The following is a 15,367-nucleotide window of genomic DNA, read 5'->3' as shown; positions in this document are numbered from 1 at the left end:
AGCTGGTGAGTTGCCGGGAATCGAATGTTTTACATAGACTCGGGCCAGCCAAAAATGGAGGTTTTAGTTTTTGGAAGATACTGACCTCCAGGCAAACAGATCAATACACAAACAAAATCCATATACACGAGCCGTATTACCTGCCAAAGGATTTTGATTTCTGTCCACCCAGTCCTGAGATTTACACAGCACAGCCAGGTGGGTGACAACACTTACAATTAAGGAATACAGCGGTGTCCTCTCTGCTGCTGCATTGAAAGGTGGAGCAGCAGACTGATGAGCTTATGTTCTCTCCTCCTATCAGCATGTTCCTCACTTTACTGGCTCCCACTCCTGACCCTCCCTCTCCCCGTTTGAATGTTGCTGTATAAAAAAACATTTTACGAAGAAGAACGCCATTTTTCTTTTAAGTTTACCCCTGCAGTGGGGCTACCCCCACACTGCAAGGGTTAACTGCTCATTTTTCTCTATGGAGATACTCACCTGATCCTCAGGAGGTGGCGGCTCACCTCTATGCCCCTCAGCTCTGGCTGTGGTATGTCCCTCAGTGTCTTCACGTCTAATAGACCTGTATCAGACCGTGACGTGATGATGTCACGGGCCCTTAGACGGCAGCAGCCTGGGATCCGAAGAGGCTGTGGGGACCAGTCTAGCAGCCAAGCAGAGACAAGGATCAGATGTGTTTTTCTTCTTTATTCCGTCCCCCAGAGAAAAAACGAGCAGTTAACCTTGCAGTGCTGGGGTAGTCCCACTGCAAGGGTTAAAGTGACATTATAGGATACACCCCCCCCCCCCCCCCCCCCCGCGGCGGGGGGTCCCCCCCCCCCCCATATGCTGGTGTAAGGATTTACCTTAAATGATGCCTCTTGATCCGATCATCTTCTACTTTCCAGTAGTTTTCAGGAGTCCCTCCAGCGCTGGTGCCGGTCTCTGATCCAGCGCTGACCGCTGTGTCTTCCTGTGTCCCATGGAGTCTGTGCGGCTGCACGCTGCCAGGCTGCCTGCATTGACTTACTTGTGTCTCTCTTCTCCCAGCCGAAGATCTGTACTGCGCCCGCCCCATCATCCTTTGCGGCCACCCGAGATTTTTCAGATCTTCGGACAGGAGCGCGCGGCGGAGACACAGGTAAGTTTCAACCTTTTTCGTAACTTCCAAAAAAAAAATGTTTTTGCATATATTGAACGCTTGCTAGCAGTAGATATGTGCAAAAAAACCCAGTGGGTTTAATTATTCTTTAAATCCTGGACTTCCTCTTTAAAACTTTTTTAACGAATGCAGAGCTGCATTAATCTGCGTATTTTGTATCTTCCCAGTGGCACCCGCGCAGTTCATTGCACATTTGCAGCACCATGCCATCGCAGCGCCCATGCTGGGATGATGTCATCATGGCCCCCCCCCCACATAGGCGCTCACCAGACCCGAGAGTGTTTATTTCCTGATTTCCTGCAACCTCATGTGACTAGTGACATCACAGGCGGGGGGAGGGAATTTTCTCAAAGAGTCCCCTTCCTTTCCTAATGCGCTGCTGTGTATTCCAATTCCGAGCAAACATTGACTCCTTTCTATGTGCAGGATTTGCTGATGATGTCTGTTTAGGATGGAAGAAGGGAAATTAAATGCAGAGGTTAAGGCCTCATTCGCACACAACGCAAGTAAAATTGTATACTGCGTATATACGTGCGTCTATGCGCATATATACGAGCGTATATGCGTGCACTATATGCAATCCCAGAATGCATCACTCGTAATGGAATTTTTAATGTGCTGTACGCATGCACGCACGTATATACACGCGTAAACACACGTATGTGCATGTAAATATGCTGCCCGGACACATCTCTGTTCCATTCTGTTTTTGCGCATATATACGGCTCCATACGCGGCAATGTGTATGGAGCCATTTATTTGCATATGGTACAATACTCGTGTATATGCGCGGCAGTGTGAATGAGGCCTAAAGGTTACGTTTACCTTTCCAGGGTTACTGTGGCTTCTGCCCACACCGCCTCGCCATCAATTCACAGATCCTTCGACATAGAGAAACCGTGATGGAGAAAGAGTCCCATCAACCATCACAGCAGAGGGACTTTTAGTTTCCAATGGAATATAAGTGCAGTGGGTTGGAACCTCTGACAATGTTTTTATTGATGTCTGTCCCTTCCTGTCCTGGTGACCCGATTTCTCATGCTGGTGTCACAGGGACAGGAAGTAAGGGAAAATCTTACAGATCGGGCTCACAGACACAAATATAAGTCTGAGAGAACATTTGACTCTTCCCCATTCTATCCAAAACTAAAAAAATAAATGCTCTGGAGTTAGATTTCAATGTCTGTAGGTAGCGTTAGGTGCAAATGAAGGGGATTTCGTGGTGCCGTAGTTCGGGAAGGTATATAACAGAATGCACAGTCAAACATAGGACGGTTCCTGGAAATCACAGACCAACAGCTGCTGTTGGAATGCTTGGTCTTGTAGTTCCCCACTTTAATCTGAGCATGTGATTTACTTTCAATCACACACCTGAAAATACCATCCACTGAACACCACAAAACTGGCTATAACTCGTCCTGGCTTCCCTTTATTTTAAAATAAAATCCACATCAGACTCACTGTACCGGAAAATCTTACCCATGATGATGATGAACTGTGAAAGGGTTGCCCAGAAAGTACAGGTACACGCTGCTTCCGGTCTACGGTGATACAGCCATCTTGTGATTGGCAAGAACCTTTAAAGTGCGGGATTGCTTGAATCTTATGGTTGGAGAAAAACAGGTCTGATAGAAAGTCCGGCGGCCATCTTGTGATTAGCAGTAGCAATCTAGTGGTTGGCAGGCAGCCTTGAAAACGCATCGGCCATCTTGTGGCTGGAAGCTGCGGAAGCTTGTTATTGGCTGGCATAAACAAGATAGCCATGAAGCACCGCGGCCATCTTGTGGTTGTCAAACAAACCACAAGATGAAGCCCAGCGCCAGCGTTCATATTGCGGTTGTCTCAGCCTGGAAGCGGTGTGAACTTTCATTAGTGTAGATATTATGTAGACGAATGCTTAGATCTGTTGTTGCCTTGGCTCCTCTAATATAATGATGGAAGGACTGACTTCCATCACTCTTCCACCCAGTTTTGTTCTGTTTCCAGATCTTCAGTGACCAAACCATCATATTTGTGGTTGAAATCAGTCCGAAGCGTCTATGGCAGACGACGCATAACAGAGTTTCTTTAGCACATTTTTAGAACACTTTATTTCCCATTTAACTGTCTTTGCAGTGGGCTTGATTGACGGTTTCCATGGCAACCCTGATAGCTCAGGCCCACAAAACCAGCACATTTTGTAAACAGGATGGCAGATTGCTTCTTACCCCTTGTAATTTTTATTTCTTTTTTTATTATTATTAAAAACTGATGGTAGGCTTTGCGAATTGCCTGTTATGCGGCCATCATAATGCCCCGCTTGAGTCAAATACCCACCTGAGGGCCACCCAGCCATTCACACTATGGGGTCTATTTATTACCAATTCGCAGGGCCCTTTGTCCTACAAATATCTGGGATTATTCAAATTGTGTGAATGGTCGCAAAAACGAACATTCTATATATATATATATCTTTTCTTTTGAGGTTGAATGTATTGTCATTAGGAATGCATCGATATTGGTATCGGTGCCGAAACCAAGTATTTGGACGAGTACTGGTACTCGTCCAAATGCTCCCAATGCCTATACTGATAGCAGCCAGCTCCTTTCTGATTGGCTGGGAAGCAGGCTTCCTGGCCAATCAGCATGGAACTGGCTTTCCTGCCAATCAGGGAGGCGGGTCATTACTCACCACCCGGCTTCCTGTATTTTCTAACATCGGGAAGCCAATGCCCCCCATTAGCTTTAGTTCTTAGTAGAGATGAGACTGGGCTTGGTATGAACCCAGTTTGCCTGAGTTCGCCCAAGCCGCTTAAAACGCCACCCCCTCCTTCCGACCCAATCAGTTGTGGGGAGGTGCATTATCTGCCCCACAGCTATGTGTAACAAAGAGGTGGGGAATGCCCCGGCCGCAACTGCTGACAAAGATTGGGTCGGGAGGAGGGGGTGGTGGTGGTGGCTAGAGTTTTGAGCAGGCTTGGGCGAACTCGAGCGAATGGGGTCCACACCAAGCACAGCCTCATCTCTAGTTATTAGCAGCACCCGGTAAGGGACTCCGTTTGTTAGACCAGCTAGAGCCAATGCATTTAAAGTTCCGGCATCTGAGGAAGCTTTCTGGCACTGATATCAGTAACATATGAAACCTAAAAGTGAGATAGTACATTCATCATAAGGATTCTGTCCAGAATATGACCAGACCAAGAATATTTGGAGTTGTCCCATCTTTACTAATCATTTGCAACTTGGTTGTATAGAATGCATACCCGCTATGTCATTGTTACCGCATAGCATGGTCTATACGGGTTTCAGGAAGATGGCAAAGAGGGGCCAACAGGCAGCCCTGTTGTGTTCCATTGCAGAGTTGAATGGGAGGTCAAATGTTAAGTCTAACCTTTGCTGTAGGCTGCTCAGAGAGAGCCATAACCCTGGATAGCATTTTGGGGGCCATACACATGCGCTGTAAAGTTAAGCGTGAAGGGCTAACCTACACGCTCCAAAGCCTTTTTTAGGAGGAGCAGGGGCACTTTGTGCCAGTGGACATAATGTGTAACGAAAATTGATCGCAGGGAATTATAGATAGCCTTGTACGGAGCCCACTTGGTCTACATGGATCCAGGAAGGTAAGGGGGGGGTCCAAGGTGGGTATGTTTGCCTATACAGTATTTTCATATCACCTTTGGCCTGTAGCGTTGGCATAGAAGAGGGTCTTTCCCTTCTTTCGGGATAATAATAATGTGCTAGTTTGTCTTTTTAAATAATGTACAGTATCTGACTATATAGCCGGCTGGTCTTGGGCTTTTCCCATTGGGTGTGCTTTAGGTTGCCTCTTGAAACTGTTCCCCTGATATTTCTTTCTCCATGGCTGCTCTCACACCAGACGGAATTCATGCAATATAGGAGATACAGTATAGGACGCATCTGGGCGAGAGATAAGTGGGCAAAGGATTCCGCTATCTCTTCCAGAATAGGGATTCAAAGCTGTTATACTTACCTTACCTTCATTCCCACCATTGGGTGTGTACAGGCAGTCCCCGAGTTACATACATCTGCCTTACATCCGACTCCTACTTACAAGCGGAGGCTATTACTATACAGCAGGGGTAGTTGTAAAGCTACTGCGCTCATGCGGATGAGGAGTGCCCGCCATTTTGGGTCTGGTTCGTAGTACAGTACGTACCTTACAGGAAGTTGGCTCTTGTTAGACGTGCAGATGAGGGGTGTCAGCCTCTTCGTCCGCGTCATTGAGGTTTTTACTGCGGTCTGTATCCTCATTAGAAAGATTTAATCTTACTTCCTGTCCTTGAGACAACAGGAAGTGAGAGGAAATCTACCCCTAGAGAGGGAAATTTACTTCTGTAAGACTGATCATGGGAAAAAGACATCTCCAGCTTTATCACCAATCCTTGTTTCCACGACAACTCAAAATGTTCAAAATCCAATTGTCACAGGCACAGAAAGTGAGGTGAAATCTTCTGAACGGGCACACAAAGCAAATCAAACTTTACAGGGGGTAAACCCTTCCCTATGCCAGCAGTCGCCAACCGGTGGTCCGCGAGAAGATTTTGGTGGTCCCTGGGCCCCTCTGATGCTGTGCAGGCTGGGCCGTCATTCAAGCGGCACGGAGGCTCCTGGGCTGCCTCTCGCTGACTCAAGGAATGCGTGGCTCTCTCAGTACAGGAGGCGGGGCATCTCGTCAGTACCTGGACTGAGCAAGCTGCGGGACATAGAAAAAATGGAGAGAAACCAGGTAATAGTGGCTCAGTGTGGGGGAAGGGTAGGCACTGGGGTGGTTGGGAGCAGTGGTGAAGCTAGGGTGGGGCATGTGCCCCAGGCAGGGTCAGTGGCAGATTCGATAGGGGGGGAAACAACTAATATTATTACTGGGGCGGCAATGCTCCCTCCCTCCACCAACACTGCCACTCCTGCAGGCACACCAGCACCTATGTATGTATGTATGTATGTATATATATATATATATATATATATATTGTATACACACACAGAGCAGCCACATTTGCTCATTACAAGCAGACCCAGCCACACGCCGATCCTCTTATCGCAATGAAAAGATCTGTCTAATTAAACTACAACCGGCTCTCTGCAATCCCTAATGAATTTAAACACCCACAATGCAGCTGGTAGCCAGAAATCATGTCATCTTTAATGAGGTGGTAAGTGACATGCTGGAGCTCAGAGCAGCATTTTTTTTATCCACAGCCACAGAGTATTTTGTTTGTTTTACTCAAACAATGTACTGTTATTTGGCAATGCTGTTTAATGTACACTGTGGTTTTAAATCTGAAAGAAAATACGATGCATACACAGAAAAATCAATCCAAAAATGTAGACGACTCTTTATAGCACAAATATATATCCGCCGGAGCGTCATCTGATCCCAGAAGGTGCAGGTAGTCAGGCCTAATATAAAAATGCATTATATGCAATGCTATGTAACAGTGTATGTGGTATCTAGTGTGTGCCATCACTATATCATTCTGTGGCCTCATGGGCTCTCCAGCCAGACTGCTGAATAGAAGCCCCAGGGCAGCTGGAACTTGTAGTCCCTCGCGCTGCGCAAACCTGTTTGATATAAAGATATTGTTATGCAAGCACAGATGTAATATGTTATGTCCTCCAGGCTGCACAGATCTGCTCACTATAATGTTATAAAACAGAAGTATATAACATGTCTATTGTATAATTAGCCTGGGATCTGTGACTTTTAGGCCTTGTTCACACCAAGCGCGTTCCAGGAGCAGAGGAGAGCAGTTACAGACCGGATCAAAACTGCGTCCAATGTATTCCAATGGTATTTTGGGCTCTAGTTAACACCGCAGCGTTCAGTTCCAGAGCATGTAAAAAAAACTGCAGCAAGCCCTATTTTACCTGCTCTGGAACGCATGCAAACTCATCAAAAACGCATGCAAATGCCCTGGAAAGCACTGAAAGCCATTTCTAAACTAAAAACGGCCCGGAACGCATTAAAAACGCGGCACAACCCACTGCACTGCATGTGCACCAACTCATGCAGATCTGGTCTGCATTTGGTGTGAACAAGCCCTAAGGGCTTCACACCGTGCGTTCCGGGCTTTTCCCCATAGTTTTCCTTAGGGTAACGGGAGGACACAAACTAGCGTCCTTCCGTCACCCTAGGCTCAGTATACCGTGAGCTGCTGCTCGCGGTATACTGAGACGCCGCAGCGGATCCCAACAATTGTGCCTGGATCCGCCCAACTGCGTGACTGACAGCTGGCTCTGCCTATCTAGAGGCAGAGCCAGCTGTACCCTCCCCTGTCCATTCTGCCAGTCAGCGCTGGAGGATCGGGGAGGGGGGAATCCAGCCCCTCCCCCTGTCACGGCAGAGAGCCGTGACAGGATCTAGAGGTGAGCGAACGCCGGTATGTGTTCGCTCACCTCCCGATCTACTGAGCCGATCTGTGACAGTCTCACTGTCACAGGTCGGCTAGAACTATGAGGTGAGTGGAAAGCACTCACCTCATAGTTCTCCTTTAAAATGGGCTTTCATTGCGTTCCAGGGCGTTTGCATGCGTTTTTGATGTGTTTGCATGCATTCCAGAGCAGGTAAAATAGGGCTTGCTGCAGTTTTTTTTACATACTCTGGAACTAAACGCTGCGGTGTGAACTAGAGCCCAAAATACTATTGGAATACATTGGACGCTGTTTTGATCCGGTCTGCAACTGCTCTGCTCCTGGAACGCGCTTGGTGTGAACACGGCCTAAAAGCTCAATAGACAGAATGCCCAGCACAGCTGGCACTTGTAGTCCCCCAGGCTGTACAGATATAGTCACTGTAATGCTATATAACAGCAGTATATGTGATATGTCTGTATTACAATCAGCCTGAGATTTGTGACCTGGGAATCTATCAGCTGAGCATACAGGATCCCGGTATAGCTGGCACCTGTAGTCCCCCCAGGTTGTACAGATCTGCTCACTCTGATATAACTGTAGATGTGCTGTGTCTGTAGTACCATCAGCCTGATATATGTGACCTGGGGCTCTATAGACTCAGCAGACAGGATGCCAGTGTTTTTAGACCCCCCAGGTTATATAGGTCTGCTCACTATAATGCTATATAGCAGCAGTAGATGTAATATGTCTGGAATACAATTGGCCTGCGATCTGCCACCGGTGAATCTATAAGCTGAGCAGACAGGATCCCAGTGCAGCTGGCACTTGTAGTCCCCCAGATTGTACAGATCTGCTCACTATGCTATATAACAGCAGTAGATACAATATGTCTGTAATACAATTGGCCTATGATCTGCCACCTGTGATCTATAAGCTGAGCAGACAGGATCCCAGTACATCTGGCACTTGTAGTCCCCCAGATTGTACAGATCTGCTCACAATGCTATATAACAGCAGTAGATGCAATATGTCTGTAATACAATCTGCCTGAGGTCTGTGAGCTGGGACTCTATGCCCGAGCAGACAGGATCCCCAGTACATCTGGCACTTGTAGTCCCCCTCAGGCTGTAGAGCTCAGCAGCATGTGATTGCTCCATAGAGTCAGCCTCCAGCCCTGCCGCTTCCATCCTCCCTCTTCCAATCTCCTCCTTCTCCTTGCTGTGCTGTCTCCTGCTGACGTGTCTGCCTCTCTCTGCTCATGCTCCTTCCAGTCCATGCACAGGACACTGACACCCTACAACTGACATGGCTGCAGCCGGTCCGCACATCTACCTGCTGCTCCTGATATGGCAGCTCGTCCCCGGCGGTGGCAGCGCAGCCCAGGAGCGAACCTTCTCCGACACCAAGCGCTGCGCGGACCCGGAGTGTAGCAGTGAGTGCAGCACTTTGCCCCTATGGAGGGGGGAGCTGGGACTTGTGAGGGGAGGAGGGGGTAGCAGGGACTAGGGGGGAGTTCAGAGTGCACACAAGACCCCTCCTTCCGCTTACATGGTCACTCTGTACTTCTATGTTACATTTTGACTTCCTTCCCCCTGTTTGTGTTACACTTTATCAGTTTATTGTTGTTCTCTCACTTCTTCCATACTGCCTGCAGACATTCCATTCCCTGGCCCAGGTCATTGGGGTGGTTTGTTTATGGCTGTGCTGACAAGCACCCAGGATGACTTCTACAAACCACCAGCATTAGTGCAGATGACCTCCCCCCCACATTGGCTTTCCTCTTCTTTATTTTGTAATACAAGGAGTTGGATTGGTTATCATCAACAGTTCAACTATAGCTCCAGTACTGGTAAAGCGAACTGCTCGTGTTCCTTTTACCTCCAATCGTCTGTACTTTCAGGAGTGGTCCCTGGTTTCTTCACAACTTACCAAAACTTCTTCTTTTTATTTTGGAACATTGCAATCATTTCCCTTTGTTGTTGTAAACATGACGGTCACGTTTTATTTCTCCGAGCCATGTAGCAATATTTCTGTGTTATCTTTTTATTGCCATTATCTAAAAAGTAGCATCTGTAATCCAGGTTAGTAGGGATGAAGGGATCGGCCCGGGTTCAGCCTGAATAGTTTGCAAAGTTCATGAACTTTGCGGTGAACCCCAATGGGGTCTATGGTAATGGAAAAGGGGGGGCAGCGCATCTTGTTGTTCGATTCTGCCCATTTGTTGGGATAATGTCCTTCCTCTTCTTCTTGAATTGTTTTGTAACTGCACTGTCCCCCTTTTTTTTTGTAGCGCGCACAAAGCGTTTTGTAAAGCTGGTGGCACTTTATAAATTACTGTTATTATTCAGGATTTATATAGCGCTTTACAATATAAGGAAGACATTACAATCACAATACAATGCAAGACAAGATGGTAAGGAGGGCCCTGCCCCTGAGGGCCAACAATCTAAAAGGGAGGGGCCAGTGATACATGAGGAGGTAGCTGTGTGGGGATAAATTGTATGAGAACGTGATGGTTGAGTGGTTAGGTTGAGGTGGGATAGGCTTCGCTGAAGAGATGAGTCTTAAGGGATCGCCTAAAGGCAGTCAGAGTGGGAGATAGACAGACAGGTTTGGGTACAGAGTTCCATAGGATGGGAGAGACTCTAGTGAAGTCATGGAGGCGAGCATTGGAGGAGTTGATGAGGGAGCTGGAAAGCAGAAGAGCGGAGGGGGCGGTTAGGGTGATACTTTAAGACAAGCTTTGAGATATAGCCGGGGCGCAGTTCTGGAAGGCTTTGTAAGTGGTTGTTAATATTTTGAATTGTATCATTTGGGCTATTGGAAGCCAGTGTAGGGATCGGCAGCGGGGGGTTGCAGATGCTGTATAATAATATATTGCATGATGGAACTGTAGCACACTGCGGTCCTCCAGACCATTTTTTTATGGTATTGTAACTTTATCTATGTCACTTTATGTATTGCTGACATATTCTGGAGCACTAAAGGGAACACTGAATCATTTATATCAGTCCCTTCCTCTATAGGACCTTCATATCTAATTCCCCATTTACAGTCACACGCATATACAGTACATAGTAGGACGAGTTTGGATAGAAGTCAATTAACCTACTTGTAATTTTTGGGATTGTGGTGTTAGGGGTTTGCTTAAAGTGAATCTGTGCTTTGCAAATACAGGGCAAAGTAACAGGGTCACTTAAATGGGGACCCCACCAGCAGCGGAAATCCCTATCAATTCTCTGTTCACTGCCTCTCCTTTCTTCTATATGACAGCGCTGGTGGCTGGCGTGTGACCACTCAGGCACACAGCATTGTCATATGGGGCAGGAAGAAAATCCTCATTCCTATGCGACATTAAAATGAAGTTTAAGGTCAGGGGGTTAGTGGATATGGTTCTACGTTTAATGGGGTTGGGTTTTACAGGATAGTTATCATGGTGAGGTTAAGTGTCTACTTATGTAGATTTTCGGGGGAAGGTTGAGGAGGAGGTTAAGTTTTATTGGGCCCATTCACATGTAGGTGCGAGCAAACGTTAAAACGCACTAAACTGCAGTGCATAGGGATAATGTAAGTGGAGGGTTCAGTAAGAGGTATAGACTAAGGTCATTGTGTTTGTAGGTCCTGTGAGGAATCAGATCCACCTTGGGTATACCCACAAAGGCTGGGCAGATATATAAACTCCATACAAGAAGGGGATACCAGAGTTATGAGGCAAGATAGCAAATCACTCTGGCCACCATGCTGGTGGAACTCAGGGTACGGATACAGGTGGTCTGGAAGAGCGGCCAGGGCTCTTTATCCTGTAGTGTCGGAACCTTCAGCGGATCTCCTGAATGCTGCTTATAGGGCTCAATGAGCTCCATGTATCCAGTACAATGTTCAAGCGCCAAACCCAGCACAATGCACAGAATAGAACTTGGCTGCATCTATATTCATTGCTTTGTGTGGCCTGTTCACATGAGTTTCAGGTCCAGATCAGGTGTAGATTCAGCAGACGCGGTGCTATGTGTTTTGCCGCGTTTTTGATGCGTTCTAGTTTTTTTTTTAATACAATTTTTTTTTTCTGGAGTGGGGCTGTCAGTATGTTAGCTGCAGTACGTTTTTGACACGTTTTTGATGCGTTTTGCGTTTCCGGACCGTTTCCTGACCGTACACAATGTGACATGCAGTATTTTTCTGTCGTAACCTGGACGGACTGCGCACATGAGAACTGTAGCCCATAAAACACGTAGGGATACATTGGGATGCATTTTTAGTGCAGGAGCGTACGGATCAGGTCAGCACACAAAACGGACGTCGTGTGAACAGGCCCTCAAGGTGATGTATGTCTGATGTGTTGCTCATTGGGTTCAGTGAATCACAAGGACAAAATGAATCTCATGCTGCTGACTTCTTTATTGCAGTCATTTGCACGGGATTGAATGAATTGTGTTGCAAATGAGGAGATTGCCACCAAGGGGTTTAACATTAGCGGAAACCTGCCGGGGCAGAAATGTACAAACTCTGGGATGTCATCCTTATCCTTGCCACGCTGCCTAGTAGGTATCTGTGACTTGGAACAACCATGTAAGCTCTCAGGGGCAGGGCCCTCCTCTCCATATTGTATTGTAACTGTAATGTCTTCCATATACTGTAAATCGCTGCACAAATTGTTGGCGCTATATAAATCCTGAATAATAATAATAATAATAATGCAGCCATTGAAGTGTGGGGGACACCTAATATACACGTTACAAGTCAGTGACTCTTCAATCAGGATGAGGATGACATCTTGGAGCCTACGCCTTCAAAAATAATTTGCAGTAGTGCATGTCAAGCTGTGGCTCCATTAGATTCTTCTCACTTCCTGTCTTGTTGACAATGTTTAACTAAGCAAGCTGTGAGGAGAAAGCTCCAACAGCCAGCAGGACACATATAAATCCTTATCTTAGTTGAGTGTGGGAAGGATAGAACCCCTTACAGATTTCCATTTCTCTGCGTTCTTGTTGCAGATTTTAACTCACTTCCTGCCTGGTAAAACATTTTCAGCAGAACAGGAAATGACGGAAGTTAAGTAAAAACCTGACTTTTGGCTTGACATGCACTTCAGCAAGTTCCTTCTAAAATCAATATATGGAAAACCTTGGAGATGATGTAAAAAAAAAATATGTACACACACACACACACACACACACACACACAGTCACTCTTCGGCCAAGAATTTGCCCTCTGGACTCTTAGATTTTCAGATTGAAGAATGTTGGGCTGAAGGCTACCGACAGAGCCACCCACTGGAGGGAATTTCCAAGAACTGGATGAAACTTTCTCTGGGTATGGCCAGCTTTCAGTTGTCTGAACCAGAAGAAACACTCGATTTCCCCATCCACACTGTTCAGCGTCCAATGCCGGATATTGTGTTCTGACATCCTGCACCCGAGGCTGTCAGAATAACCAAATATGCGGTCACTGTTCGGCCAGCTCAGCTAGTTCAACAAAAGTCGACTGAAAAATAGTGCTGGCGGGGCCACATACTGTTCAAATTTTGACAGGAAAACTAAGCCAAGGAATGTATGGCCGGCTTTACCAAGCGGTCATCTGGTGCTCCTTTGTCACTGGCTCTGAGCCATTGTAAATAGAAGGAATGGTGGGGGTGGCTGCATTGTGCAGTGGGGGCAGGTGAAGAATCTTCCATTGTGTACATTGCACTCTCCCAGCTGTTCCTTCTCCTTTCTCCTCGTAATGTCATTTAAAGGGAATCTACAGTCTCTTTGAAGCTTTAGATATGTGATTAGCATAAGTCATATTATTCATATTCAGGATTTATATAGCGTTTGTGCAGCGTTTTACAATATAAGGAAGTTATTTTATTGTTTATCCGATTAACCGACTAATCGAGCCTAATAATCAGCTAACTAATCGATTTTGAAAATAATCGTTAGCTGCAGCTCTACATGACAGTTATAATACAAATCAAGACAAGCTGGTAAGGAGGGCCCTGTTCTTTTTATTGCCTTTTGTTTTGTTATTTTAACTTCTCTGTAATTTGTAATTATGTATGTATTATGTACAAGTAGCACACAGATTAGCTCCTGACATATGCAAACTACATATGCTTCTTCCTTTCATTCACAGTTGTGTTGGCTGCTGTGCAATAATACACAACAAGAAGAATCCCATTATTTTCTATAGGGCCCATTTACACCTATGTGTTGCGCTGCTGTGCGACCTAGATAACGGTGCAGGGGATTCTTTTGATGCTACAGAGTGTATTTTTGGCTCCTTAGACTTCATGAGTGCATGAAAAAGATGTGCATGTAGTTAAGTTCATTCTCGGAGCAGTTTTGTACTATACAACCCTTGTCCTCCTCCTAGCAACATCAGTATTGCAACATAAGCAACAGCAGGTATTGCTTGCCATTGGCAAAAAAAAACCACACATGAAGCATCACAATGCATGAAAATTGTACATCAGTGCACAAATAAAAAAATAAAATATATAAACATGCGAATGAATGAAAACTAACTGTCCCACACTTTCAGTGCAAGTCTCCTCAGACTCTCAGAAAATAGTACAGTGCCTAAATGTATTTGGTTTTATCTCAGCAGTCAGGGTGTTGATGGCACTTGCCTTGAGCTGGTCATACATTATGCAAATTTGAGCCAGTTCTTCAGGAACCGGCCGAATTTCACACAGAGGGTACCGCTGTCGGCACCATCCCAGCCAGCATCCCTCGTTCACTTGATCGAAGGAGCCGTTTAGAAGATCTCTGAAGGAACAGAGCCAGCAGCCAGTCAGGTGCCGCCTCTGTTCGGGTATTCTGACAGCAGCCACTGGCTGGTGTCAGAATACAAAGGAAACAGCGGGGGATTCCTCCATCAACGCTCATAAGTGTTGATGGAGGAATATGTTCTATTTTTTTTTTTTTTTTGTCAGCCCACAGGTTGAACAAAAAAATAGAACCGTGTCTGGCCAGCTTTAAATACAGCGACATAATCTATAGATCTGTGTATATACAATACAGTCTTCAAAATACAGAACAGTTAATTGGTAAAGATATGGAAATCAGATTAAATAACATACATAAGGCCAAACCTTTTTATTTATTTTTTTGGTTTTGTTATTTTTTCCTTATGGTGTCCTGAGACACTTTAACGCACTTGTGTGAAGTGGCGCCATAGGACATACACCAAATTGCCTTGTTCTTACATTGGGCAACAGTGCCAAAACCAGCCCAACACTGCCCGTGTGAATGAGCCCTCATTTGACAATAAAATTGGCATCTGTTTTGTAAACAACAACTTTATTATTTTGGATTGAAGCTGGCCATATACGGCTCAAATTTTGGTAAATTCCTGTCAATTGGCTCAAATCTGAGCCATGGGTGGCCCCGCTGGCACAACTCAACTTAAAGTGGAGCCGGGTGGAAAAAAGTAATCTGAACAGTTCTGCAGCTAAGCAGCAGAAGTCACTGTTCAGGTATTCTGACAGTTGTGGGCTCTGGCAGTCAGAATAAAATATCTGGTAGGGGAGATCCCTCCATCCATGATAGGGGAATCAAGTGATTCTTTACATGTATGGCCGGATTTACTCTTCTTTCAATAACCAATATGAAATGTGAATTTGTTGGTTTTCAGTTTTTTGATGATTCTGGTCATGTGATGTCATCCAGCTGATGTGGCTTTGGATGGTTGTCGTAGTATGACTGTCCTTTGTGCTTTCTCAGGAGGATATGGATGGGGAAGTAGGCTGGTGCTCCTTTCTTTCATTGATTTTGGTTCTACTTGTTAAAGTATTTCTAAAACCAAAACTTGTTTTCTAATGTTCCCTTTGGGAGGTTTCTCCTCTATTCCGTTACTAGTGACAACTCTTAAAAATTTGGGTTGTTTATC

General features: G+C 45.8%; 1 protein-coding gene across 1 annotated transcript in view; it reads left to right on the top strand.

The window, feature by feature from the left end:
* Positions 1 to 8,705: 8,705 nt before the first annotated feature.
* Positions 8,706 to 15,367, top strand: part of MIA3 (MIA family member 3, ER export factor) — an 88,371-nt gene continuing 81,709 nt past the window's right edge. The window contains exon 1 of the mRNA XM_018556499.1: positions 8,706 to 8,930. Within this exon, the coding sequence (XP_018412001.1) occupies positions 8,804 to 8,930 (127 nt within the window). The 5' untranslated portion in view covers positions 8,706 to 8,803. The remainder of the gene's footprint in view (positions 8,931 to 15,367) is intronic.

This window comes from Nanorana parkeri, unplaced genomic scaffold (assembly GCF_000935625.1).
Source record: "Nanorana parkeri isolate BGI_ZX_2015 unplaced genomic scaffold, ASM93562v1 scaffold240, whole genome shotgun sequence".
In the NCBI taxonomy this organism is placed as follows: Eukaryota; Metazoa; Chordata; class Amphibia; order Anura; family Dicroglossidae; genus Nanorana; species Nanorana parkeri.
This window is presented reverse-complemented; position numbering and strand designations above follow the sequence as displayed.